The sequence below is a fragment of the Ceratotherium simum genome, chromosome 25 (genome assembly GCF_057802395.1).
Source record: "Ceratotherium simum simum isolate JZ-2026a chromosome 25, ASM5780239v1, whole genome shotgun sequence".
Lineage (NCBI taxonomy): Eukaryota > Metazoa > Chordata > Mammalia > Perissodactyla > Rhinocerotidae > Ceratotherium > Ceratotherium simum.
In genome coordinates, this window is record NC_141924.1 from 9,012,531 (window position 1) to 9,036,966 (window position 24,436).

At 45.8% G+C, this 24,436-nt stretch overlaps 1 protein-coding gene across 1 annotated transcript; it reads left to right on the forward strand.

Moving 5' to 3' along the window:
• Positions 1 to 185: 185 nt before the first annotated feature.
• DESI1 (desumoylating isopeptidase 1) lies at positions 186 to 22,936 on the forward strand. Its single transcript, XM_004437913.3, has 6 exons — positions 186 to 475; positions 12,295 to 12,316; positions 13,481 to 13,550; positions 15,879 to 15,988; positions 17,179 to 17,301; positions 20,355 to 22,936. Exons 1-6 carry the CDS (start codon positions 388 to 390, stop codon positions 20,446 to 20,448), a joined length of 507 nt encoding a protein of 168 aa, XP_004437970.1. The 5' UTR covers positions 186 to 387; the 3' UTR covers positions 20,449 to 22,936.
• The last annotated feature ends 1,500 nt before the right edge of the window (positions 22,937 to 24,436 follow it).

Consider the following 24,436-nt stretch of genomic DNA (forward strand, 5'->3'; position numbering starts at 1 on the left):
CACGCCCACTCCCGAAATCCGCTTTCCACACCCGACCCTGACTAACTCCACCCTGTCCGCAAAGCCCCGCCCCCTCCCGCGAAACCCCGCCCCTCGTCTCACGACAGCACGGTACGCACATGCGTGAGAATGCGTCTCCGCCCCCCGCCCCCGCCCCCTCTTCCTCGCGGACGCTGCCCGTCCCGGCTCTGTCACCTCACACTAGTCGTTGCCGGTGGCGGGTGCGGGGGCGCGAGCAGCGCTGGGCGGCCTCTCCCCCGCCCCTCAGGCCGGGCCGGGGCTCGGTCCCCCCGCTCCCTCCGCTCCCCACCCCCGTCGGGTACGGGAAGGTCCAAGCCGGTGCCGGGTGCCAGAGGGACTTCGTGGCCGCCGCCGCCACGGGTTCCGATGGAGCCGCCGAATCTCTATCCGGTGAAGCTCTACGTGTACGACCTGTCCAAGGGCCTGGCCCGGCGGCTCAGCCCCATCATGCTGGGTGAGGGGGCTGGAGGCGGGCGGGAAGGAGGGCCCGAGCCGGGCGAGAGGGTGCCGGGATGGCCGGCCGAGATGGGAGGCCTGGGCCACGGCTCGGGGGAGACCCGGGGCCCCGGGAATGGAGAAAAGCCCGAGTGGAGAAGGAGGGTTCTGAGGTTTGGCCCCTAAGCCCCACTTTCCTGTCTTCGCGTTTGAATCTAGGAAGAAGGGATGGAGGAGTCACGCCCTCCCCTAGCCGGGGGCTCCGGCAGAGCCTGAGCCCTTCAGAGCTCCTTCGGCTGGGGGTGGGGTAAGCCGGCAGGTTCCCTGCCTCGCTCGGGGAGGTCCCTACACTCCTCCTGCCCGCGGTGTAGGGGAGGTGAGGATGCCTGCCGCGCGGTGTCTCTTAGTGAAAGGGACACTGCGGAGGAGATTCTCGGGTGGCCCTCGGAGAGCCTTCCCTCCGTGCCAAAAGGAAACTCTTTCTGCTTTCTCTGGGGTAGGTAGGAAGAGAAAGCTAGAGCTGCACAGGGGCCCAGCCATTGTCCCCAGACAGAGGAGAAGTCAGGTCTGCTGGAGCCCGAACTCCAGAATTCAAGTTCGGCCTGACACTGCGGTCTTCTCAACAGTTTCTAAGTTAATTGCTTTTGCCCAGATGCTAAGAAAGCAAATCTAGGGGAGGATTGGATGCTGTTGTGTCTGTAAGAATTACTAAAGGAAGCATTTCGGTTGTGCTCCATTAAACTACTTAACTGCCAGGAGAGAAAAATCAGCCCCAGTTCAGTGTAAATCAAAGTTTGTCATAACCCAACTACCAAAATGTCTTGTGTAACGTAGAAATTGTCAGGTTTGTGATTCAGGTGATATTGGGCTGGAAAGGATTACAGAAATTGAAAATTGAACGACTTGGGCAACATCCATTTGAAGGCTAGTTTTTCCTGGTTTAGAGAATGGAGATATTAGAGAACGTTTTAGTTTAATTCAGTGAGACAAGAGGGCAGAGGTCAAGTAGGCAAAGCTACTTTTGACTATCTTTTCAATGTACTTGAGTTTCTAATGTATCATAGTGAGTTGAACTTAATCTCTTAACCCTGGGCCAATGAGTGGTCCCTATATTTGGCTTCACAACAGAATCACATAGGGTGCTTGTTAAAAATACAGATACCTTCATTTCCAACAAATATTGTTAAATGGAAATAGAAAAAAAAGTTAGAACAGTTCTTTAAATATGCAAGTGTGTCTTTAAAGCAAAGAATATATACATGGTTGCTTAGACAGTTGATTATCTGGAAGAATACATAAGAAATTGGTAACAGTGGTAGCTTATGGAAAGGGAAACTTGATGCAGGGGGACAGGAGTGGAAGGGAGACTTTGCTGTACAGAAACTTTTTTGTACCTTTTGAATTGTGTGCTACATACATGTATTATCTATTCAGAATAAGCCAAGTTTTAAATATATGGATTCTAGAGCCTCATTACACAAGTACTAGATAAGAATCTTCTGGAGTTTCGATCCAAAAATCTGTATTTTTAATAAGCTCCTCAGATAATTCTTATGTAGCCAGTCCATTATTGGATAGAAGTTTGAGCCTAGACACCGGTTGTTAAAATGAGTAAGGTGGGCTGGCCCCGTGGCTTGGCGGTTAAGTGCGCGCGCTCTGCTGCTGGTGGCCCGGGTTCGGATCCCGGGCGCGCACAGACGCGCCGCTTCTCTGGCCATGCTGAGGCCGCGTCCCACATACAGCAACTGGAAGGATGTGCAACTATGACGTACAACTATCTACTGGGGCTTTGGGGGAAAAAATAAATAAATAAAATTATTAAAAAAAAAAAATGAGTAAGGCAAATCTGAAAGCAAAACTTACAAAGTCATTGTTCAGAGAAGATGCTAGTCATTAATAGATTACCTGACTCAAGTTCTAACTAAACTTTTGGAATGGAGCCATTTGGTTAGTTTGATTGTAGAGAAGCGTTACTTAGATATTTCCTAGATCCATAAATGAAAGCCACCCCCTTTACACTGGGTATTTTTGATCTGTTATCTAATAGTTATTGATTTTAGCTGAAAGGGGCCTTAGGGATCATTGCTTCATGATTCATTCAGTAGATATTTATTGAGTGCCTACTATGTGCTAGTCCATGTGTTAAGCTTAACTGAGGATGTTATAATGAACAAAGATGTTCTCTCCCATCATGGAGCTATTTAGTGGGGAAGACATTAAAAATAAATAAGCAGGGGAGCCGGCCTGGTGGCATAGTGGTTAAGTTCACGCACTCCGCTTCAGTGGCCTGGGGTTCGCAGGTTCGGATTCCGGGTGTGGCCCTACACAGCGCTCATAAAGCCATGCTGAGGTGGCGTCCCACATACAAAATAGAGGAAGATTGGCACAGATGTTAGCTCAGGGACAACTTTCCTCAAGCAAAAAGAGGAAGATTGGTAACAGATGTTAGCTCAGGGCCAATCTTCCTCACCAAAAAATAAAAAAATAAATAAGCAAATAAAATACTTACAAATTATGATAAGTGCTGGGCTGTGCAGGATGCAAACTGGGTGTCAAGATAGAAAATAACAAGAGAGACCTCCTTTAAATAAGAGAATCAGGAGTAGTGACTTTTAGGTTGGGATTTTAAGGATGAGGAAGAAGTAGCCACAGGAGGGGTGAGGGAGTTATAGTGTTCCAGGCAGAAGGGAGATCAACCTGCCAAGGCCCTGAGGCAGCAGGAAAGAAGGCCTTTGTGGAGTATAGTGGGTGAGGGGAAAGTGCCGTAACTGAAGGTGGTGTGCTGGCCTGCCCGCACTTCCTTTAATAGATGTGAAATCCTGGAAGACCTCAGCCGAAAATGGGAACTTCACCAATTTGGCACATCTGATCGCAGTGGTATTTCTGAGAACCTCACCTTGCCTGCAACTCGCTCTTCTCTATCTCTCTTTCCCATATTGCTTTTATGCCTTTTGCAAAAGTAATGAAGAAAGGGTTTTCAAAGCTAATGGTTATTACTCTCTAGAGTTGAAAATTTATGGACAATGGAAAATGGGTATTACCTCACTGGTTCATCCCCTCCAGACATCACTAACCTTAAAGTTGGGTATGTCCCAGTTCTGTTAGTAGCCATATATTGATTTCCTATTGCTAAATATATTTGAACCTTTAAAAAATCAATTTGTTTCCTGATTTTTGCAATGACTTCTAGAAGCATATTAATAGCTGGCATTTGAGAGCTTACCATGTGCCAGACCCTCTTTTTCTAAGGACTTTGCATGTGTTATAATCCTCACTACAATTTTGTGAGAAAGGTCCTGTTATTACTTCCATTTTTCATTTGAAGAACCTTAGACATAGGCATTAAGAAATTTGCCCCAGGTCACACAGCTGAGAAGTGGCAGAGCTGGGTTATGAACACAGGCAGTCTGACTTCCAGAGCTCCTGTTCTCAGTCATTTTGCTCTACCACCTCTACTGTGTAATATGTTCCCTTATAATTGGTGTAAAATAGGTATCTTGTTCAAGTTTGTAAAGGTATCTTTAGCCAAGTGTTTCAGTTTGGATGAGAAAAAAATCTGGGTTCAATGTGTATGTGCCATTCATATTCATAGATTTATGATCATCCCTCTCAGCCTTCATTTTCCCAAACTAAATTAGTGTGACCTGATCAGCAGTACCTCTTATTCTGATTGACAGTTTCTCGTTATAAGACCCCATCTAGCTCAATTACCGTCATGATTGGACTAGATAATGCCCAATGTAATTCCCTTCTTCCCTGAAACAATCTAGACTCCACAGTTTTACCCTGTCCAGTTTTCAGTCTCTTAGAATTGCTTCCCATGAAGGTATTCCTGTTCCACAGTCCTTCACTGTGGAATTATCTTTAGCGTTCTAATCGAGCAGACAGCCTGATTGCACCTTTTTTGTCATAGTCACTATTTGCCTATGATAATTAGCTATTATAAATGTCCTTCAGTTTCGCCTCTTAATACTTTTGGCTGCTCTTCAATTTTTTTGACCTCTTTCTGTGTTAAAGTACATAGAGATAAATGCAGAGGTTTGTTTGTTTACTTCTGGTAAGAGGTACTTGATATTTGTTGATTATTTTTTGATCTGAAGTTTTGTATGCATCCACGTATCCTGAGATCACATTTATTTTTCTTTACAAGCCTATCTCAAAATTGTTCTTAAGGGCCGGCCCCGTGGCTTGGTGGTTAAGTGCGCGCGCTCCGATGCTGGTGGCCCGGGTTCGGATCCCGGGCGCGCACCGAGGCACCACTTCTCCGTCCATCCTGGGGCCGAGTCCCACATACAGCAACTAGAAGGATGTGCAGCTATGACATACAACTATCTACTGGGGCTTTGGGGGAAAAAATAAATAAATAAAATCTTTAAAAAAAAAAAAAAAAAATTGTTCTTAAGTTTAAAGACTTAGGCATATAGAATATATATATTTCTTGGCAGAAGGCAATCTAATGAATATTTGAGATTTTACTCAGTTCCTTGCTTAATTCTGTAGTAGAAATAGTAATGACATAAAAGACATGAACTCTGTCCTCCAGGATTTTATTTAACTAAAAATAATGTACGTACACATGCAACATGAGATAACAACACAAAAGAAATTATGATTAGATGTCAAAATGAGTGGTGAAGCAATTATTTTAGGCCTTTAAAGAAGGGAGAGGCCGTGGTGGGCTGGATGTGTCAGAAAGACTTCAGCAGGAACCTTGAACCGTGTCCCCAGTGGCCAGTCAGAGCTGGTACTCAGTAAATATTGATTATAGGAATGATTGAGACTTGAATTCAAGCTTGAAGATTAAGTAGAATTTATTTGAATCTGAGAAGTTTTTTTTGTTTTGTTTTAATGCCATCTATTGTGCTTTGTTTTAGATTTTTATTGTTCATTGTGTGAACTGTTTTATATCCATCTAATGAATTAGTTTAGTAATCATGCAGTTCCTTTATGGCAAAATGAAAACTAATGTGGCGTAAAAGGCCCTTCCTGCTCCTGCTCCTGCTTTTCTCTCCACCCTTACCTGTCTCCACATACTGAACACACTCAACATGAGCCTTTCTCAGCCAGGTTCCACAAGAGAATTAAGCCCTAGGTAGTTGAGTGACTATTTTCTCAGTTCTCCCAATAGATACCTTGGGGCATTAGGGCTTAATTCTCTTACAGAACCCCAGTGGAGAAGGGCTGCTGTACACCCTAATAGGACTGAACTGTTCAGTTCTTTTTTATGTCTAGGCTTTTCAAAGGCTGTGTCCTCTGCCAGGGATGCTTTCTTTTTGGCCTGGCTAACTTCTGCTCATCCTTGAGGTCTCAAATAAAATGTCACTTCCTCCAGGAAACTTTCCCTGACTCCCTAACCCCACATCTTGGTCATGTGTCCCTATTATGTACTGATAACATCCTGCACTCTCCTTTAATAGCATCCATCATTCTATATAATTGCTTGTTGTCTCATCTATGTCCACACACCCCTTGCAAATGGACTGGAAGCTCCATCGGGGTCAAGAACTCTCATTTGTATCCCGAGTCTAGCACAGTGCTTGGTGTTCAGTAAATACAAGCTGGGTGAATGGAGCATTGCTACAAGGCCTGACTAATAAACACAAGCAATGGTTAAGAGAACCTCAGAGAACCCTCTGAGGACTGAGGAAAAGAACTCACAAGTTAGTTATTTTTATGCTGGGAAAGAATCCTGTACTGGCTCCAAGGAATCCTAGTACTAGAGTTTTTTGAGGATTAAAATACCCCCTCAGTTTTTAACAAGGTATTGCATTTTGAATTTTGTGATAACCTTCCTCTGCCTAAAGGAGGGCCAGGCCCCCCACCAATAGACATTTTTTATGATATTGGCACAGAGGTCCACCTATGTCGTACAAATGTTTCCTTTTACCTTTTTCCACCTAGATTCAATATTTATCCAGTAGTCCCAGTTAACTCCTTCACGTTGCTGGTAATCTGGCAAGTGACCAAGCCAACCAGCTGATTAAAACACTGCCAGTTAACAACACTTTGGGGCCAGCCCTGTGGCTTAGCGGTTAAGTGCATGCGCTCTGCTACTGGCAGCCTGGGTTCGGATCCTGGGCGCGCACCAACGCACTGCTTCTCCGGCCATGCTGAGGCCGCGTCCCACATACAGCAACTAGAAGGATGTGCAGCTATGACACAACTATCTACTGGGGCTTTGGGGGAAAAATAAATAAATAAATAAATAATTAATTAAAAAAAAAAACAACAACACTTTGTTACTGTGAGGAGGAATCTGTGAGGTGAGCTGGGGATACATTTGACTTATACCAGTGAGGAGCTCCCTGCACAGAAGCCCCTACTCCTAGAGCCCCATCACCATCATCCACTTTATGCTTATTAATAGACATTGATTTAGCACCAGCAGTATACCAGGTGCTGATCTTGAGCACATCCTACAACCAGCACGTATGTAATATGCACAAGCTCCATCCATCTTAATTGATGAGGAGGTAGGTGGAGGGTTTTTTCCTTGGCTTTTATATACTCACTGTACTCATAAAAGCAGTGGAAAGCTGACTAATGTGGACCTCACTCTGCGTTATTATTCATGATGAAAAACAGAGCTGATATCCATGTCTTCCATTTGTTTTCATGTGCATACTTCCTAGGCCTCAAAATCAATGCACTGGATGTGCCAACAAGCTTGGAGACTTGCAGCCCTCTGACCCACCCGCTCTCCAGCTTGCTGAGGAAATCCTAGTGGGAAAATAATCTGCTTCTATAGTGTGCTAATATTCCCTGAGCCTAATTCATTGTCCCAAAATGGCCTTGTGCCCTAATTCAATCGCAAGCCACCCCCTCCTATTCACCAGTCGGGTCAAAAAATTTAAAAATTCAATTCAGTCCCACTTTCCAATGCCTGTCACCCTGAGTAGGAGGCCATGGCCTTCGTTCTTTTCCTCCGAGAGCAGGCTGCTGAGCAGACACCCTTACGTTTCTGCCTGAGCTGCTCCAACAAGTACATCATCCTAGTTTGCTTTTTGTTGTTTTTATGCTGAGCAAACCATGCATCTTTATTTGTAAAATGATGTTAATATTTGCCCTACTCTGCCACTTAAAGATGTGGCGAGAATAAGGAAAACTATGAAGCACTTTAAATTAAGAAAGTATGTAAATCCACTCAGTCCATTTTAAATGTTATTGGCTTCAAGTGTTTGGCAGATGGATAAATAAATAAAAGAATGAATAAATAAGAGGATCTTTTTTCTATAGTCCCTATCACCGTTCTAGGGATGGATGAGATCTTAAGTATACCTTGATATAGTTGAATAAGGAGGAAGTGCAATGTCCAGCTTATAGACAAATTTAGTGATCAATACAGAGATCACTAGGACAATAAAGTAGGGTTTGTATCCTGCAACTTTTGAATTCTTTTTCAGGTATACAATAACAGACAGAATGATCTCTGAGGCCCCTCTCCCAAAACCCATTATTTTAGTAGGGCTGGGTTTGAACTGATGCATCTGTCCAGCTCTCCTCCGGGGTTGTTGAGCGTGGGCATCTGAGAGGGTGGTAGCAGACTTGGTGTGCAATATGCTGGGGTTGCAAAGTTATTTGAGTAACAGGTCAGGGCAGCCAAGATCAGAGTTAAGAACTTTGGCCTCAGTAGCACTGTGTGTCGACCCACAGAGCCAATGAAACAGAAGAGCTCATCTCAACAGATGTGCATGTAGCATCTGTGTTCCAGGTACTTTGCTAGGTGCTTGAGTTAAAAAGATGCATAAGAAACTGCTCTTGTCTTTGAGACAATTGAAGTCTAATGGGGGAGAAAGACACATACATGGATAGTTTCCATACCATGGTACTGTGAGAGCAGCCATAAAACTTTCAAGTTGTAAAGCCTAAAAGAAATGAGTCTTTTTTGGGTGTGTGTTATGTGCCAGGCACTGTGCTTGGCATATTTCATGTGTCATCTTTTTTCATCTTGGAAATATTATGAGGTAGACACTATTATTGTGCTTTTTTTTTAAACAGAATAAGAAACGAAGGTTTAAACAGCGCTGTCCAGTAGAACTTCCTGCGATGATGGAAGTGTTCTAGATCTGTACTGTCCCATCAGAAATCACTAGCCACGTGTGGCTCTTGAGGACTTGAAATGTGGTAGTGCAACGGAGGAACTGAATTTGTAATTTTAATTCTAATAGCTACATGTGATTGGTGGCTACCGTATGGGACTTCTACAAGGCTCTATATGATCTGGTCCTCCATTACCTCTGATCATCTCCTACTTTTCTCCTCTTCACTCACCCACTCTAGCCACACTGGCCTCCTTAAAATTCCTCACATATACCTGGCATCTACCGCCTCTGCATGGCTCCCTCCCTTGCCTCCTTCAGGTCTTTGCTCAAATGTCACCTTCTCAAAGAGGCCCACCCTGACCATCCCTGAAACTCCCAATCTCCCTTACCCTGCTCTTATTTTTTCTTTATCACTCATTATTGGTAACATATTATGATTTATTATGTTTTTTATTATTACTTATTGACTGTCCCCTCCCCCCACCCTCTAAGTGCCATGAAGGGAGACTTTTTTGGTCTCCTTTGTTTACTGATGTATCCCTAGTGCTAAGAATAGTGCCTGAAATATAGTAGTCACTCCATAAACATTAGTTCACTGGTTGAACTGGTAGGATTCAGACCTGGCCTGTCCACACTAGAACCTGTATTCTTCACCACACTATACTTCCTCTCTTGTGAGTATAGTGTTCCTCCCAAAGTGGATGAGAGAAGGAGCAGGCAAGAGAAAGCAATATCCCTAATCTGTCCAGTTTCACTGCATCAGTGCATGACTTCAAAGAAATAAACTACAAATTGCTGCCATTTAGACAACAAGCTGTTTTATAAATGGCAGTCTAGAAGAACACATCAGATCTATGTAAAATGCAGCATTAGTTTCTCCATTTTACACATAGTAAACAAGAAGAGGAGGCTTCATGTGGTCTTCTAGAGTCAGCTAGAAGAGATGAGAATCCAACCCAGTTTATCTTATAGCCCAGTAAGCCCAGCATTTGAAGATGCTTGTCCTCAATGGGTTACCACTCCCCTTTGGCATCCGGTCTGTTTCTGATCCACCTCTGTGGAATTTCAGCTCAGTTTGAATAGGGGCAGAGCTTGTCCCAGTCTCTAGGGGGCTACCACAGAAACCCCAGGCCAGAATCCCTCTGTCCATTTGTGGTCTTGTGGGCCGGAGCAGCAGATCTCTTAGTGAAAACCATACTGGTCTCTGGAACTGGAAGAGAGGCAGAAGAACTCTACTATATTTCATTTCCCTGTGTTATTTCATTTAGCCTCGTAACACTAATAGCAAAGAATGAAATGTTTATGTGTAAAAGAGATACAGCATTTCATATTAATTTGCTGGGTACTAGAATCTGTTCTCAGATCTTACCCACCAAGCCTGAAGTAGAATTTCTTTTATCTTTTGGAGGTCTTTACCCTTTTCCCCAAGAAGGCCATTATACCTAATACGGTCGCCATTTATCAAAGTTGTGTGCACCACACACTGTGATGCTTTATATACATTATCACTACTGGTCACAACAACTCTATATTGAAGAAACTGAACCTCAGAGAGGTTGAGTAACCTTCCTAAGATCCACCACTAGCAAGGGGAAAAGCTAGGATCTGAACCTATGTTTTATTCTTTTTGGGGTTTTTTTGTGAGGAAGATTGGCCCTGAGCTAACATCTGTTGCCAATCTTCCTCTTTTTGCTTGAGGAAAATGGTCCCTGAGCTGACATCTGTGCCAATCTTCCTCTATTTTGTTTGTGGGACGTTGCCACAGCATGGCTTGATGAGCAGTGTGTAGGTCCGCACCCGGGATTCGAACCTGCAAACCCCAGGCTGCCGAAGCAGAGTGCGTGAACTTAACCACTACACCACCAGGCTGGCCCCCTATGTTGTATTCTTATCTGCCTCTGATAATGTTATGCTAAGCCCTCAGTAGATTGTCATGGAGGGGCCGTAGTTTCTTTTGTCTGTTCCAAAGAAGAAAATTAGGTTAATGTTATCTCATTTTAAAAGTTTCCTTAAAGGGGCAAGATATTTATTGCATTTATCTATAGGAAAATAGAATAGAAAGGAAATAGTGTAACTTACACAAAGGGAGAAGCACAAGCCTACTCGTCTTTCTCCACACAGTGATTAGAGTTTCATCCTTTAGAAAGTCACAGGGCAAACGTTGAAAGTAACATTTAGGGGGGCCACCCCGTGGCGTAGTGGCTAAGTGCACACTGCTCCACTGCTGGCAGCCCAGGTTCGGATCCTGGGCACGCACCGACGCACCACTTGTCAGGCCGTGCTGTGGCAGCATCCCATATAAAGTGGAGGAAGATGGGCACAGATGTTAGCTCAGGGCCAGTCTTCCTCAGCAAAAAAAAGAGGAAAGATTGGCATGGATGTTAGCTCAGGGCTGATCTTCCTCACAAAAAAAAAAAAAGAAAGTAACATTTAGCAGTCAGTAAATAGTTAACATGAGGGCCAACCCATGGCTTAGCGGTTAAGTGCGCACGCTCTGCTGCTGGCTGCCCGGGTTTGGATCCCGGGCGCGCACCGACGCACCGCTTCTCCGGCCATGCTGAGGCTGCGTCCCACATACAGCAACTAGAAGGATATGCAGCTATGACATACAACTATCTACTGGGGCTTTGGGGGGAAAATTAATTAATTAATTAATTTTTAAAAAATTATTAAAAAAAATAGTTAACGTGAAATTACAACCAAAAGGTGAGGGATGTTTGATAATGTCCTCACGTCTCACACTGACCTTCCTCTTCATCCTTAGTGCTGTTAGTATCTCCCATGGACTATTGCAAAGACCTCCTCACTCTAGTCTGCTCTCTCTGCTTTCTTCCCTCCAAATCATCTTCTATACCTGTAGTTATCTTTTAGAAGATATATTTGTCTTTTAAAAACGTGGATCTGATCAAGGCACTCTACTGCCTAACAATGCCCCCACAGTGTAGCACAGCCTTCAGTCCAGGCTTACCCTCCTTTGCTGGTGCCCTTGCTGCCCACTTTGCCTGTTATCACCATCACTGCACCCTTTGCTGTACCGTGCAAGACCTTAGTCTTTTTCACAACTCTCTATTTGCACATACTGTTCCCTGTGACAGAAACATCCATCTCTGCCCTTACTTGTTCACTGGTTGAATTGCAGCTTCTGAAGGTAGTTCTTTATCTTTATTATATATAGCACCTTATTTTTACCACTATTGTAGAGCCTATCAACATTGTATTTTAGTCATTTATGTGTGTGTCTGTCTTTCAATTTGATTTTGGGCTCCTTAAAGGCAGCCCAGTGATCTGTTCATATTTGCATTTCCATACCTGAAATTTTTTCTGACATATAGTTATAGAATACATATGCATTGACTATTCAAATGGATGGCATTTACAAAGTTTTGCTCTATCATTTTCTGAAGGATTTCACCTCACATGTGCTCAATGAAGAAGTGGATAATAGCTTTTCTATACTATTGTTTTACTGTAGTCTCTATAGGTGATACAGAGAATTTAAAAAAGCAAAGTTAAATTGACCCCAAAGGGGAAAGAAAAGCAGCTATAAAATTGGGGCACATCTATACCAGTGTTTTTATCTTGTGTTCTGATGAAAGAGTCGGATCACTTTTCAACTTACTCAACACAACGTTCCCCGTGTCATGACCTAAGGACCTTATTGGAGGAGAACTGCATTCCTAGAAAGTCCCCCAGAAGGTTTATAATGGGTTACTCTGGGTATGAGTGATGTTCAGAATTTATTCACGCTGCGAGGCTGTCTAGTCCCAAGTGGCTAAATCTCTTCTTTTCTCCACAGGGAAACAACTGGAAGGCATCTGGTAAGTTGGGTGGGACTCCTTACATTGACTGGTTTATGAAACAAGGCAGGACCTGTGCATTTCAGGTTCCAGTCTGTGGCTCCTAGCTTGACACCTAGCTCTCTGTGCCATAAATCTTCAAGTTCTAAAGCAGTAGTTCTCAGCCAGGGGGTATATTGCCTCCCTCCCCCAGATATTTGGCAGTCTGGAGACATTTTTGGTAGGTGGGTGGAGGCTGGGGATGCTGCTGTAAACATCCTACAATGCATAGGACAGCCCTCCACGACAAAGAATTATCCAGCCAAAAGTGTCAGTGGTGGGGTTGAGAAACCCTCCCCTAAAGAAAGGCAGACTGATGTCATGCCCCCCCCGACCAAGCTTTCTGACTACAAGAAGTCTCGAGGGCCCCACCTGTCTGTGTTTAAACACATGTACTTTGGTCTCTCAGTACTGGACCCATCCCTGTCAGACAACAAGATGGTGGCTGAGCTCTCAGTTCCATTTATGAAGAAACCACAGGTCAGTAGGTGTTCCATCTGGACTCCTAGAGCCTGCTGACATTTGGGGTGACCAGAATGACCTTTTGCTTTGTTTGACTTGGACCAAGTAATATGAGCACCCTCACCTGAAATAGGTTTAACATCATCTGGTCTTTCCCTCAGCATGGTCCAGGTTATCTGCTCCTGTTAGCTTAAAAAGCCTGGGAACACACCTTGGCCTGCAGAGCTTTGTTTTAGTAATTAATTTGTCAATATCAAGGTGAATCTGTAGGGACTCCTCTCTGTTCACATAATCTACAGCAGTGGTTCTCAACTGGGGACAGTTCTGCCCCCAGGAGACATTTGGTAATATCTGGAGACATGTTTGGTTGTCACAGCTGAGGGGGGGAATGCTACTGGCATCTATCCTAGTGGGTAGAGGCCAGGATGCTGCTAAGCATCCTAGAATGCACAGAATAGTCCCTCACAACCTAGAATTATCCGGCCCCAAATGTCAATAGTGCCCAAGTTGGGAAACCCTGATGTGTAGTATTTATCTTACCTTTGTTTGGTTAGTTTTATAAGGCTATTGGCCTTATAAGTCATGTCCTTGGGCAGAAATTATTCTCATTGCAGTGTGGTGTTTGTTTTTTCTCACACCAGTTTTAAGTTTTCTGGCTTATTCTATCTCTTCTCTGCGTTGCAGGCACACTTCCATAGTTGTGCACAAGGATGAGTTCTTCTTCGGTAGTGGCGGTATCTCCAGCTGTCCGCCGGTAAGTGTCTTCCCCAACACCCTGTCCTGCAGTCTCAGGTTCCTGGGGGTTCCAACAGACCAGGAACTTTGCTACTGCTGTATATACATTCTGGCTTCTAGCCCAGTGTATATAGGCCTGTCGCATAGTTCCTCATAACTATCTTAAGACTCAGCTCAAGAAAAACATTCCCAGACCCTCCAGCCAATTGTTCTCCTCTCTGCTCCCACGGCATTTGTGGGTCCCTCTGTGTCATACTGAGCATATTATGGTGAAATGAACTATTTCTGAGTCTCCACAGGGAGCTCTTTGTAAGCTCCTTGTGAGCTGAGACCGTGTCTCACTCCTCTGTGCCCATCACCAGCTCAGTGCCCGGCTCATAGTATGAACTCAGCCGATGTCAAGCCGAACGATGAGGGCTCTGAGAGGTAAAGTGAGTTGCCCAAAGTTACACGGCCAGTAAGTGGCACAGTGCTAAAACTCAGGTCTCTCTGACTCTAAAGCCCATGCTCTTTTCCAAAAAATTTCTGTCTGAGCTCTCTAAGGGGTGTCACAGGAGGTGCTCAAGCAAAGACCAAGCAGCCACTCATTTTGATACTCATAAACGGGAAGTCATTCTTGATTTCTTCCCCTCTCTCACTGGCACCCCGCCTCCTATAACAAATCCTTCATGAAGCTCAGTCAGTTCTACCTTGTAAGTGTGTCTTAAATTAATCTATCTCTCTTCATCTCTTCCCATTTCTCCAGAGCTTTCACCTTAATTAATCAGGCCACCTTCATGTTTAGCTTGGACCACAGCAGTGCATCTACTCTTCCTCCTTGGTCAGTCTCCACACAGGAGGCAAAGTCATCTTTTCAAAATGAAAATCTGACCGTGGCATTCTCCTGCTTAAGCCAGAACTCTCCCCGTTGCTCTTGGAATAAAAACCAGGAAGCTTAGCATGGCTTCCAAGGCCCTCTCTGATCTGGTCTCAGTCTCCCTCTCTGGATGGCCTCTTTTTAGCTTATGCCCTCCCCCATCCCCTCTCTCTTTTCATCCCTTGAACACACCTTGGATATTTAAACCTGTCCTCTGACATTAGTCCACTTCCCTGAACTTTTACCTGGCTATGCCTCTCATCCTTCAGATTAGAGCTCAATGTCACTTTCTCAGGCAAGTCTTCCCTGACCCTTCAGACTGGGATGATCCCCTGTCATATGTACTGACAGCATTCTGTACTTTTCCAGCAAGACTCTTATCATAGCTCTTAATTATACATCGGTTTTGGGGATTTTTTTGTCTGCCTTCCCCGCTAGACTATAAGCTCCCTGAGGGCAAGAATCTCATCTGTTTTGTCCCCGTCATAGCCCCAGTGCCTAGCATAAGGCCCAGCACATAGTAAGTTCTCAGCACATGTTTGTAATATGAGTGAATAATAGGGGGTCGAATAGTGACTTGTTAGCCTCTTGCAACACTGAGATAATTATTCTTTGACCACCATAATGATCCTTCTCACCATGCTTTCCCCAGTGCCTGGAACAAGGTCTAGCACACAGTAGCTGCTCCATGAATTAATGATCTTTTCAGGGAGCTCTGCTTTGGAGTGCTCTCCTTTACTCCCCAACCCATTCCCAGCTCTGTCCTCCCTAGCAATCCTGTTGCTTCCCCCTTGGCTTGTTTCCTTCTGGGCCTCAGTCTCTCCTTCACTCTGCTGTGGCAGTCTCTTAACCCATGGCTGAAGGTTTTCTGTAGGCCTTACAGGGGCCATTAACTCCCTTGCTTGGAGAACCCTATCACCCTTATTAGATTAGCCTCACAGATCAAAAAAGAACTCAGTGGAAATATTTCCCAGCCTGCCCGATTTCTCATAGTCCTTCACATTTTCCCACTGTTACAAGCAATGTCAAGTGTGTCACAAGAAAACCTGGCTGCATACATTATGAATACAGGTGTGGAAAGATGGCCTGTCAAGTGTGAGCCATTTCTAGTCCTGTTCTGCCCTTGTGATCATGTTGGGGACAAAGGGAGACTTCAGATTTGGGGATTTTATCTTTTTATCAGCTGGATGAGTGGACAGCATCAGGAGACTGACCTGCAAGAGACTCCGCTTCCCAGCGCCCCACTAGAAACAAGAAGCCTGACTTCTTAGCCACATTGCCAGCACGCAGCAATGGAAAGTCAGCGGGAAGCTCTAAGCCGTTGTAGCCTTGACACAAACAGGAAATAACACTCTTCATCTGCCCTGGGTGCTCTGAAAGTTAAAAATGAAGTTGTTGGAACAGAGCGTTTGTGGTCTTCCATGGGAAGCCACATTAAAAAATTCAATGGAGGTGGTGATTTAATGCCTTTCTTTGGGTTGGCTCTTTTAGGGAGGGACATTGCTTGGGCCCCCAGACTCTGTGGTTGATGTGGGGAGCACAGAAGTCACAGAAGAAATCTTTCTGGAGTACCTGTCCTCCCTGGGGGAGTCTCTGTTCCGGTGAGTGGAGACAGGGGTGGTGGTTAGTTGTGTCTGTCTCCCCCACTGGATAATCGGCCCTGAGGGCAGCCACCAAGTCGTATCCCCCAGAGCACTCAGCACAAATTCTGGCGCAGTATTTGCTGAATGAATATGAAGAGAAGGCAGTTATCATGCCACAAGAAGAGCTCAGCATTGCTCCGGGGCCAATATTCCATCCCAGCATACCTTCTGCTGAAACTTTGAGGAAAGGAGGGGCTATTTATTCCTTCTGATTAAAATCAGCCTCTGCTATTTCAGCAAATGCTACTCTCAACCCTTACTGGCCAAGTATTTTGCCCTGAAAATCAAAAACAGGGTTTGTAGAGGGGTTGAGACAAAATACAAACTTGAACAGATTTTCTCTTAAAGATGCTTTAGTTGATTTCAATAAGTGTTAAACTGTAACCCTAGAGCTTTGCTTTTGTGAATGGAAAGATTCCCCTAAAACCGTAGAGGAGCCATATACAGACGGTCCCTGACTTATGATGGTTCAACTTAGGATTTTTTGACTTTACAATAGTGTGAAAGTGACACACATTCAGTAGAAACCGTACTTCGAATTTTGAATTTGATTTTTTCCTGGTACCATACTCTCTCGTGATGCTGGGCAACAACAGTGAGAAACGGCTTCCAGTCAGCCCTACAGTCACAAGGGTGAAGAACCAATACACTGTCAACCATTCTGTACCCAGACAGCCATTCTGTTTTTCACTGTCAGTACAATATTCAATAAATTACATGAGATATTTAACACTTGATTATAAAATAGGCTTTGCGTTAGATGATTTTGCCCAACCATAAGCTAATGTAAGTGTTCTGAGCACATTCAAGGTAGACTTGGCTACCTTGAATGTGATGTTTGGTAGGTTAGGTGTATTAAATGGATTTAAACTTACATACAACATTTTCAACTTATGATGAGTTTATCTGGCTGTAACCCCATTGTAAGTTAAAGAAGATCTGTATTTTTATTTCATCCTTTGCTTAAAAATCTGTTATTAATGGTCCAGAGTGGCAAATCAAGCAGTGATTTTGGACTGTAAGAGAGAAGGGAAATCAGAGCCCTCACATTCAGCTGTACTCACCATTTCGTTACCTGGTTTGAGTTATTTCATATAGTTGCTTGCTGACTCTCTGTCTGTTCTCCAAACCTTTCTCACAACGTACAGAGGTGAGGCCTACAACCTCTTTGAACACAACTGTAACACCTTCAGCAACGAAGTGGCACAGTTCCTGACCGGGCGGAAGATTCCTTCCTACATCACTGACCTTCCCTCTGAAGTTCTCTCCACGTAAGTGGCCTCTGTCTCTGCCCCTGCCTTTGAGATCCCCGTTCCTAGTCAGTGTCACTCCTCTGGCCCACATCTGCCCTCCCCTGACCTCAGCAGAGTCCTCCCAAAACCTGTCACGATGGCAGCCTGTAACAGAGAAGGCCACCATCTCTGCACTCACTGATGCTCACCTGTGTTACCTTCACCTCCTTGGAGTTGGACCAGCTCTACCCTGGCCTGAGTGCAACAGCAGAACTTAGAAACCCACTTGGCCCTGGCTTCAGTATTTGTACGGAATCCTGGCATTTGTCTTTCCCATTGCACATGAAGCATGCCACTCCCGGGAAGTCCCCACTTAGATAGCTAGATAGATAGGCAGAGAGTAGGTCAGAGAATTAGTAAGGTGGCTTGTTTTGTAACTGTTGTTTGTTAGTCTTTCTTCCCCTGCACCATGAGCTCTTTGACGCCCTCAAAGACAACTCCTATTTGCCCTTGTACCTTGTAACACACAGTCAGCCCTCAGTAGATGTTTTCTTCAAGAACACTGTGTAGCCCCTCCCTACCCTGATGTGGTCCAAGCCTTTTGGACCATCATCCAGGCTGTGAAAAGACACACACACACCCAAAGCCATCACACCCCTCCCTCTCTTTGCTGCTGATTGCCTTTAGGCAACCTCTGCCCACTGCAGGACTGTGTCCATTTACTGGCTCTGACTCAGTTTCTCCTGAACTGGGGCCCTGTCCAACAGGGATCGTGGCAGGTTTAGCAGGCTCAGCAAGGTAAGCTGTTTTTCACACCTGGGTAGGAATCCCTCAGGAGAAACTTGCATAGGAAACAAGGCTGGTGAGGAGACCCCCGTCTCCCAGCCCTGGCCCTGCCTTCCTGTACCTTGGTGGGTGTGTTAAATCCCACAGCCTTACTGAAGGATCTAGGTTATGGGGCCCTGAGCAAACTTGAGTAGCTGGCATGTTCTTGCTGTTATTATTTGATAGGTGGAGTTCCTGGACTTGTCTAAATTAGGGTTAATATTTATTGGTTTCATCTGTTTGTGCTTTGGAATACTTCATTCCCTTTGAACTTGAGGACATTTTTGAAAAATGGCAGTATCCACTGAAGAAAAAGAAAGCCAGTAAGTAAGATGTGTTGTGGGCAACCTGATTTAAGGTTGCTGTAATCTACAAAGTCTCTAAGACTAAAGTAATTACAGTGTTTTTTTTTTCTTTTTTTTTGGTGAGGAAGATCGGCCCTGGGCTAACATCCTTTGCCAGTCTTCTTTTTGCTGAGGAAGATTAGCCCTGAGCTAACATCTGTGCCCATCCTTCTCTATTTTGTATGTGGGATGCCGCCACAGCCTGGCTTGATGAGTGGTGCATAGGTCTGTGCCTGGGATCTGAACCTGCAAACCCTGGGCCACCAAAGCGGAGCACACGAACTTAACCACTACGCCACCGGGCCGGCCCCTGCAGTGTTTTTCTGAGCTCAGCTACTCTGAGAGCAAACTGGGAGCCCTTTAGAAAGTGGCATTATGGGACCAGCCTGATGGCGCAGTGGTTAAGTTCGTGCCCTCCGCTCTGGTGGCATGGGGTTTGCAGGTTCGAATCATGGGCATGGACCTATGCACCACTCATCAAGCCATGCTGTGGCGGCATCCCACATACAAAATAGAGGAAGATACCGGCCCGGTGGCATAGCGGTTAAGTGCGCGCGTTCTGCTTTGGCGGCCTGGGGTTTGCTGGTTCGGATCTTGGGTGGGGACCTACTCACCACTCATCAAGCCATGCTGAGGCGGCATCACACATCAAAAAACTAGAAGGACCTACAACTAGGATATACAACTACGTACTGAGGCTTCGGGGAGAAAAAAAAGAAAAAGGAAGATTGGCAACAGATGTTAGCTCAGGGCCAATCTTCCTCAAAAAAAAAAAAATAGAGGAAGATGGGCACAGATGTTAGCTCACCATAATGATCTTCCTCAGCAAAAAGACGAAGGTGGCATAGTGGTTAAGTTCGCACGCTCTGCTTCGGCGGCCCAGGGTTTACAGGTTTGGATCCTGGGTGTGGACCGACGTACCGCTTGTCAAGCCATGTTGTGGTGGTGTCTCATATAAAGTAGAGGAAGATGGGCACAGATGTTAGCCCAGGGCCAATCTTCCTCAGCAAAAAGAGGAGGATTGGCAGTGGATGTTAACTCAGGGCTGATCTTCCTCACAAAAAAAAAAAAAAAGAAGAAGATTGGCAACAGATATTAGCTCAGGGCCAATCTTCCTCACCAAAAAAAGAAAAGAATAAAAGAAAGTGGCATTAACACCTTCTGACAACCTGCATTTGTCATTTTTCTTTTTTTTTAAATAATTTTTTTTTTTGGTAATTTTATTTATTTATTTATTTTTTCCCCCAAAGCCCCAGTAGATAGTTGTACGTCATAGCTGCACATCCTTCTAGTTGCTGTATCTGGGACGCGGCCTCAGAATGGCCGGAGAAGCGGTGCGTTGGTGTGCGCCCAGGATCTGAACCCGGGCCGCCAGCAGCGGAGCGCGTGCACCCAACCGCCAAGCCATGGCGCCGGCCCTACATTTGTCATTTTTCTTGAATATTCCCTGTACTCCCTAGACTTCAGTCCTGGAGGGATCCAGTTGTGTGCCATCCTCACTCCTGACTATCTTTTTGCATCCTTTTTCTTTTGCCCCAGCTTCCTCACTCAAACTTTACTTTTATCCTCTTGTACCATGAGAATTAAAGATACAAGTACAGCAAGTAGAGAAAGCTCTAGTTCCCTGTACATAGCCAGCCTGTTCAAACCACAGCTAACCAGGATCTAGAGGCAAAAGTGGTAAGGTGGTAGCATCTACTGAGGAAGGGACCCCAGGAGTAAAAATGCAGAGCAGACTATTTAGAGATCCCCTCTGTGAAAAATGATGTGTGAAGTAGGGGAGAAAGTGAACTGAGGTAATGGTGTCCTTCTGCCTGGTGTGGTGGTGCCGCTGCACCTGTGGGCAGAGCTGGGCACGCTGGCCTTCTGCGGCAGTCTGCAAGGGAGAGCCCACCCCAGCTCCCATGTCTGTTTTCTCCACAGGCCCTTCGGACAGGCCTTGCGGCCCCTCCTGGACTCCATCCAGATCCAGCCTCCCGGAGGGAGCACCGTGGGCCGACCCAACGGCCAGAGCTAACAGGACTGCATGGGACTGCCCTGCCTCACTGGGGCTTTTCCTTTTTAAACAAAACAAACCCTACCAGATTTCTATTTTATAATTTTACATCAGAGCTAACAACCAGGGGATGGCTTTTTAAATTTTCCAGGGAAGGAGATCATCAGGCTGCATGTAGGACAATGCTGCTAAGAAACAGAACAAAATGCCATCCCTTCTAATAGCATTATACTAATTTATTAAGGCTGTCTTGTCTGTGAGTTCACTTTTGACGCTGTTTCCCAAGCGTCCTCCACACTGGAGAAAGGGAGGGTGTTTGTTTAAGCAGAAAGCAAGAGGCACAGTTTGGGGAATCCCCAACCTAGACCCTCTTTCCAGAGAACACCCATGCCCTACCCAGGTTGCCACCATCTGTGGGACCCAGGTGAGTTTTACAACATCCTGACCCAGAAGCAGTTACTCTCTAGCGTTAAATGAACCAAAAGATTTGGTGCACGTGGGATCAGTTTCAGGATGACTAACCCAAACTAAGTGAACTCTTTAGTCACAACCTCTCTCACCTTCCTTCCATTACCCCAAGCAAGGCCATGGGGCCAGGGCTGGAGCAGCCAGGAGCCTCAGGATTGAGAAAGTGACAGCAGTGTCAGGCCAGAGAAAACAGGATAAAGCCATTCCTCCTTCCACCTAGACTGATTGCCGATCCTTTGACATCAATTTTGGAGAACCTGCGTGGCTGCCTGCGGGCTGCTCTTCCTCAGCATAGCTGACCTGTCAAAATTAATGAAGGCCTGGCCGGAGCGGCAGAGACCCAGGCCTTTTGTCTGCAAGTAATAATATAGGTTATTTACAGTCACTATACCCACCCTACCCAGACCAATATGCAGTATTCGGCTAGGACCAAGGGGAAATGATTCCCTGCTCTGGGAAAATATCCCTGATATAGAAAGAATAATAATGCAGAATCAAGGTGGCAAAATAATTTAGAGTTGTTTCTGATAGGGATTTTTACAGTATCCTAAATGTGTTTTGAAGGCACACGTTGTTTCCGTTGTCATTCTGATTTTAAGGAAGCATGGTTGGGGGTGGGAGTGGGCATTTTCCTAATGAGCTGCTGCTAGGAGCTTATTGGCAGGGAACGTTCTGGAAGCTTCTTATCTGGAGAGGCTTTCATAGTCCCTTTCTTCACATGAGCCTCCCTTAAATTAGTTTTTGAGAAAGTGAGTGTGGAGAAGGGACTCAGCTGCCAGGTACCTGAGTCCCAGCCCTGGCATCCTTAGGCCCCTTCTGCCAAGGCTCCCACCACTTCTCAGACTTGAATTATGTTCTCTTTCCTGGGGTCCAGCCTGCAGCAGGTGCCTTTCCTCTCCACAAAGCTGCTGCTCATCTCTGGCCTCATCTCCTCCTGTCTCTGCGGTTAGCCATAGCAGTTGGCATCTTCAGGGTCTCAGCTAGAGGAGAAGATGTCACTCTGCCTTAGTGTTTGCCTGTGACCTGACCAGGGGCATGCCAATGATGACCAGCTGTGATGCCAAGTGACATTTTAGAACTTTTAAGGTTGGAGGCGAAACCAATGAGCAGTTTGATTCTTCTCAAGATCCACTGATTTGTCAGTGTGCATGGTAGAGCAGAAACCAGCAGGGACTGTTATTTAATTTGACCTACTGGCAGAATTGGGCCATGGAGAATGGGTTTCAGGCTGGGTTTCTCCAGGGATGGCAGCCCATTGGTTGAGGCCATCGCTCTGCTTCCTACCTGGGTTTCTCTCCTTTTCCAGCTTGCCTTGCTCAGCCCTCTCTCTCTTCCAGGCTCCTGCTCCAGACCTCTCCTCCCAGAGTTCTCAGCTCTTGCCAGAGGGTGCTGGGCATCACAAACTCCTTCTCTTCTCTCTCCTCCCCCAGATCCAGGCTCAACTGGTTTCACTCCTCCCAGCAGTCACCTCCAGACCCAGGGCTATACCTAGAAGTTAGCCTAAGGGCTCTCTTGAGAGATCTTGAGTTGCTTGGTTCATCAATAGCCCCCCTTTTCATGCCCAGCAGCCATTTATGCCAATGCCTGTGCCCAGGGTTTGTGGGGAGAGATGGAGGGTTCAGTAAGCAGTCTTCTCAGAGCTCTGCGGGAAGGCAAGCTCCCCCTCCTCCACCATCACTAACTGGGGGCTCAGGCTAGCACCTCCCAACCCCATCCTCACATTTCTCTGTCTATCCCAGAACCTCAGGAGCATGCTCATTGGGACCAGCTAGCTCCACATGGGCGTGAGCAGGTGAGCAGAGTGAGCAATGAGCCATGTGTGTAATTGTATCGCACAGTGGACACCTCTATAGAATTCCTCGGGTTAAAAGATCAGGGAAGGAGGAGGGATGAGACCATCACCCCTCCCAGAAATAAAGCTTGTACCTTTAAGATTCCTTTTTTCCCTTGAAGTCAAACCAATAACTGTCTAGAATGGAGGTGTTTGCTGGTTTTCTTTGGTGTTTTTTCTAATGCAATAAACTCATTTCTGCCTGCTGCATTTGTGTAGTGCTTGAAGATCTGGGTCTGCGTCCAACATGAAGCAACCCCGGACTTCTCAATCTTTCTCCCTCTGAGCTTAACTTTGCTGAGTCTGGATATGCCACCTTTGCTTGGTTGTAAGCCTTGTGGATAAGGAGTGATGATAGCAGGGAAGAATGTATGACTTTCACCATTGGTTTAGATGGGGAAAGGACCCAGAGAGAATACTATTTGCCCAAGGTCACCTCATGGCTGATGGTGGAGTAAGACTCAAAGCCTGGTCTGCAGGCTCCAACTTATGAGATCTTCCCCTAAAGGACCTTGGCCATCAGAGGACGTCTGACCTCACCAAGAAGTGTTCAGTTCTGGTTCAGTTTGGCCATAGGCTGGGTCCATGGTCCCAGGGATCTCTCCCCACCTTGTTACCATGACCTCATTGAACAAGTGTGGGAGTGGGTGGACCGCTCTCTGAATGCCCCTGGTACTACCAGAAACACCAGCTTGGCTGCAGGTGTCTACAGGTTCAGTCGGCCTTTGAGTGCCTTCCATGGGCCCAGCGTATGCTAGGTGCTTTCACACACAATGGATTTGAGATGTGGGTATTGGTCCCATTTTATAGATGGGGAAACAGGCGCAGAGAAACTAAGTTATCAAGGTGGCAAGTGGCTGAGTCCTTGAATCCAACCATGTTTTCGCCACCACACTGCTGAGACCCCATCGTTGAAGCATTTCTCTTTCCAGCTTGCTAGCTTAATAATAAAACAAGAGGTTCTGTCACACCAGAGGACACAGAGGGCAGGTGGCTTTGGCTGACATATTTGCCTCCTAGGAGCTGACATGTTCCGAGGCAGGAGTCCTAAGAGTGCTTGCTCTGGGGCCGACCCAGTGGCGTAGGGGTTAAGTGCGCGCACTCTGCTTCAGCAGCCCAGGGTTCGCAGGTTCGGATCCCGGGTGCGGACCTATGCACTGCTTATCAAACTATGCTGTGGCGGCATCCCATGTAAAGTAGAGAAAGATGGGCACGGATGTTAGCCCAGGGCCAATCTTCCTCAGCAACAAAGAGGAGGATTGGCAACAGATGTTAGCTCAGAGCATGTCTTCCTCAAAAAAAAAGAAAAATGAGTGCTTGCTCTGAGATCACACAGCTTGTGCTTAAGTCCTAGCTTTGCCACTTGTGGGCCAGTCTGTCTCCTTATCTGTAAAACTGGGGACATGGTACCTCCCTTACAAGGTGGCTTTGAAGAGAGTAAATGTTAAGTGCTTCACCCAGTGCCTGGCACAGATTATGTGCTCAGTGAATGTTAGGCCAAAAGGGCAGAATCTGTTCAATAGCCACTGACTGGGGACTCCTGCGAGCCAGCTCCATGCAGAGGCTCTGGCCAGTCCTCTCTGCTGAGGACAGTTCTCAAGACAATACTGCAGGTGTGCACCACCTGCTTCTGGGGGAAATGGCAGAAAACAGATGTTCTATCCTTGGACTTGGTGACTTAGGGCAAGTCAACCCGGGATAAGTTCATTT

Bases quoted from the DNA above. Each gene is read 5' to 3' on its own strand.
- DESI1 (XM_004437913.3), top strand. From the start codon at position 388: ATGGAGCCGCCGAATCTCTATCCGGTGAAGCTCTACGTGTACGACCTG. The intron at 476-12,294 runs GTGAGGGGGCTG...TTTTCTCCACAG, and splicing joins GCTCAGCCCCATCATGCTGG to GGAAACAACTGGAAGGCATC. The intron at 13,551-15,878 runs GTAAGTGTCTTC...TGGCTCTTTTAG, and splicing joins GTATCTCCAGCTGTCCGCCG to GGAGGGACATTGCTTGGGCC.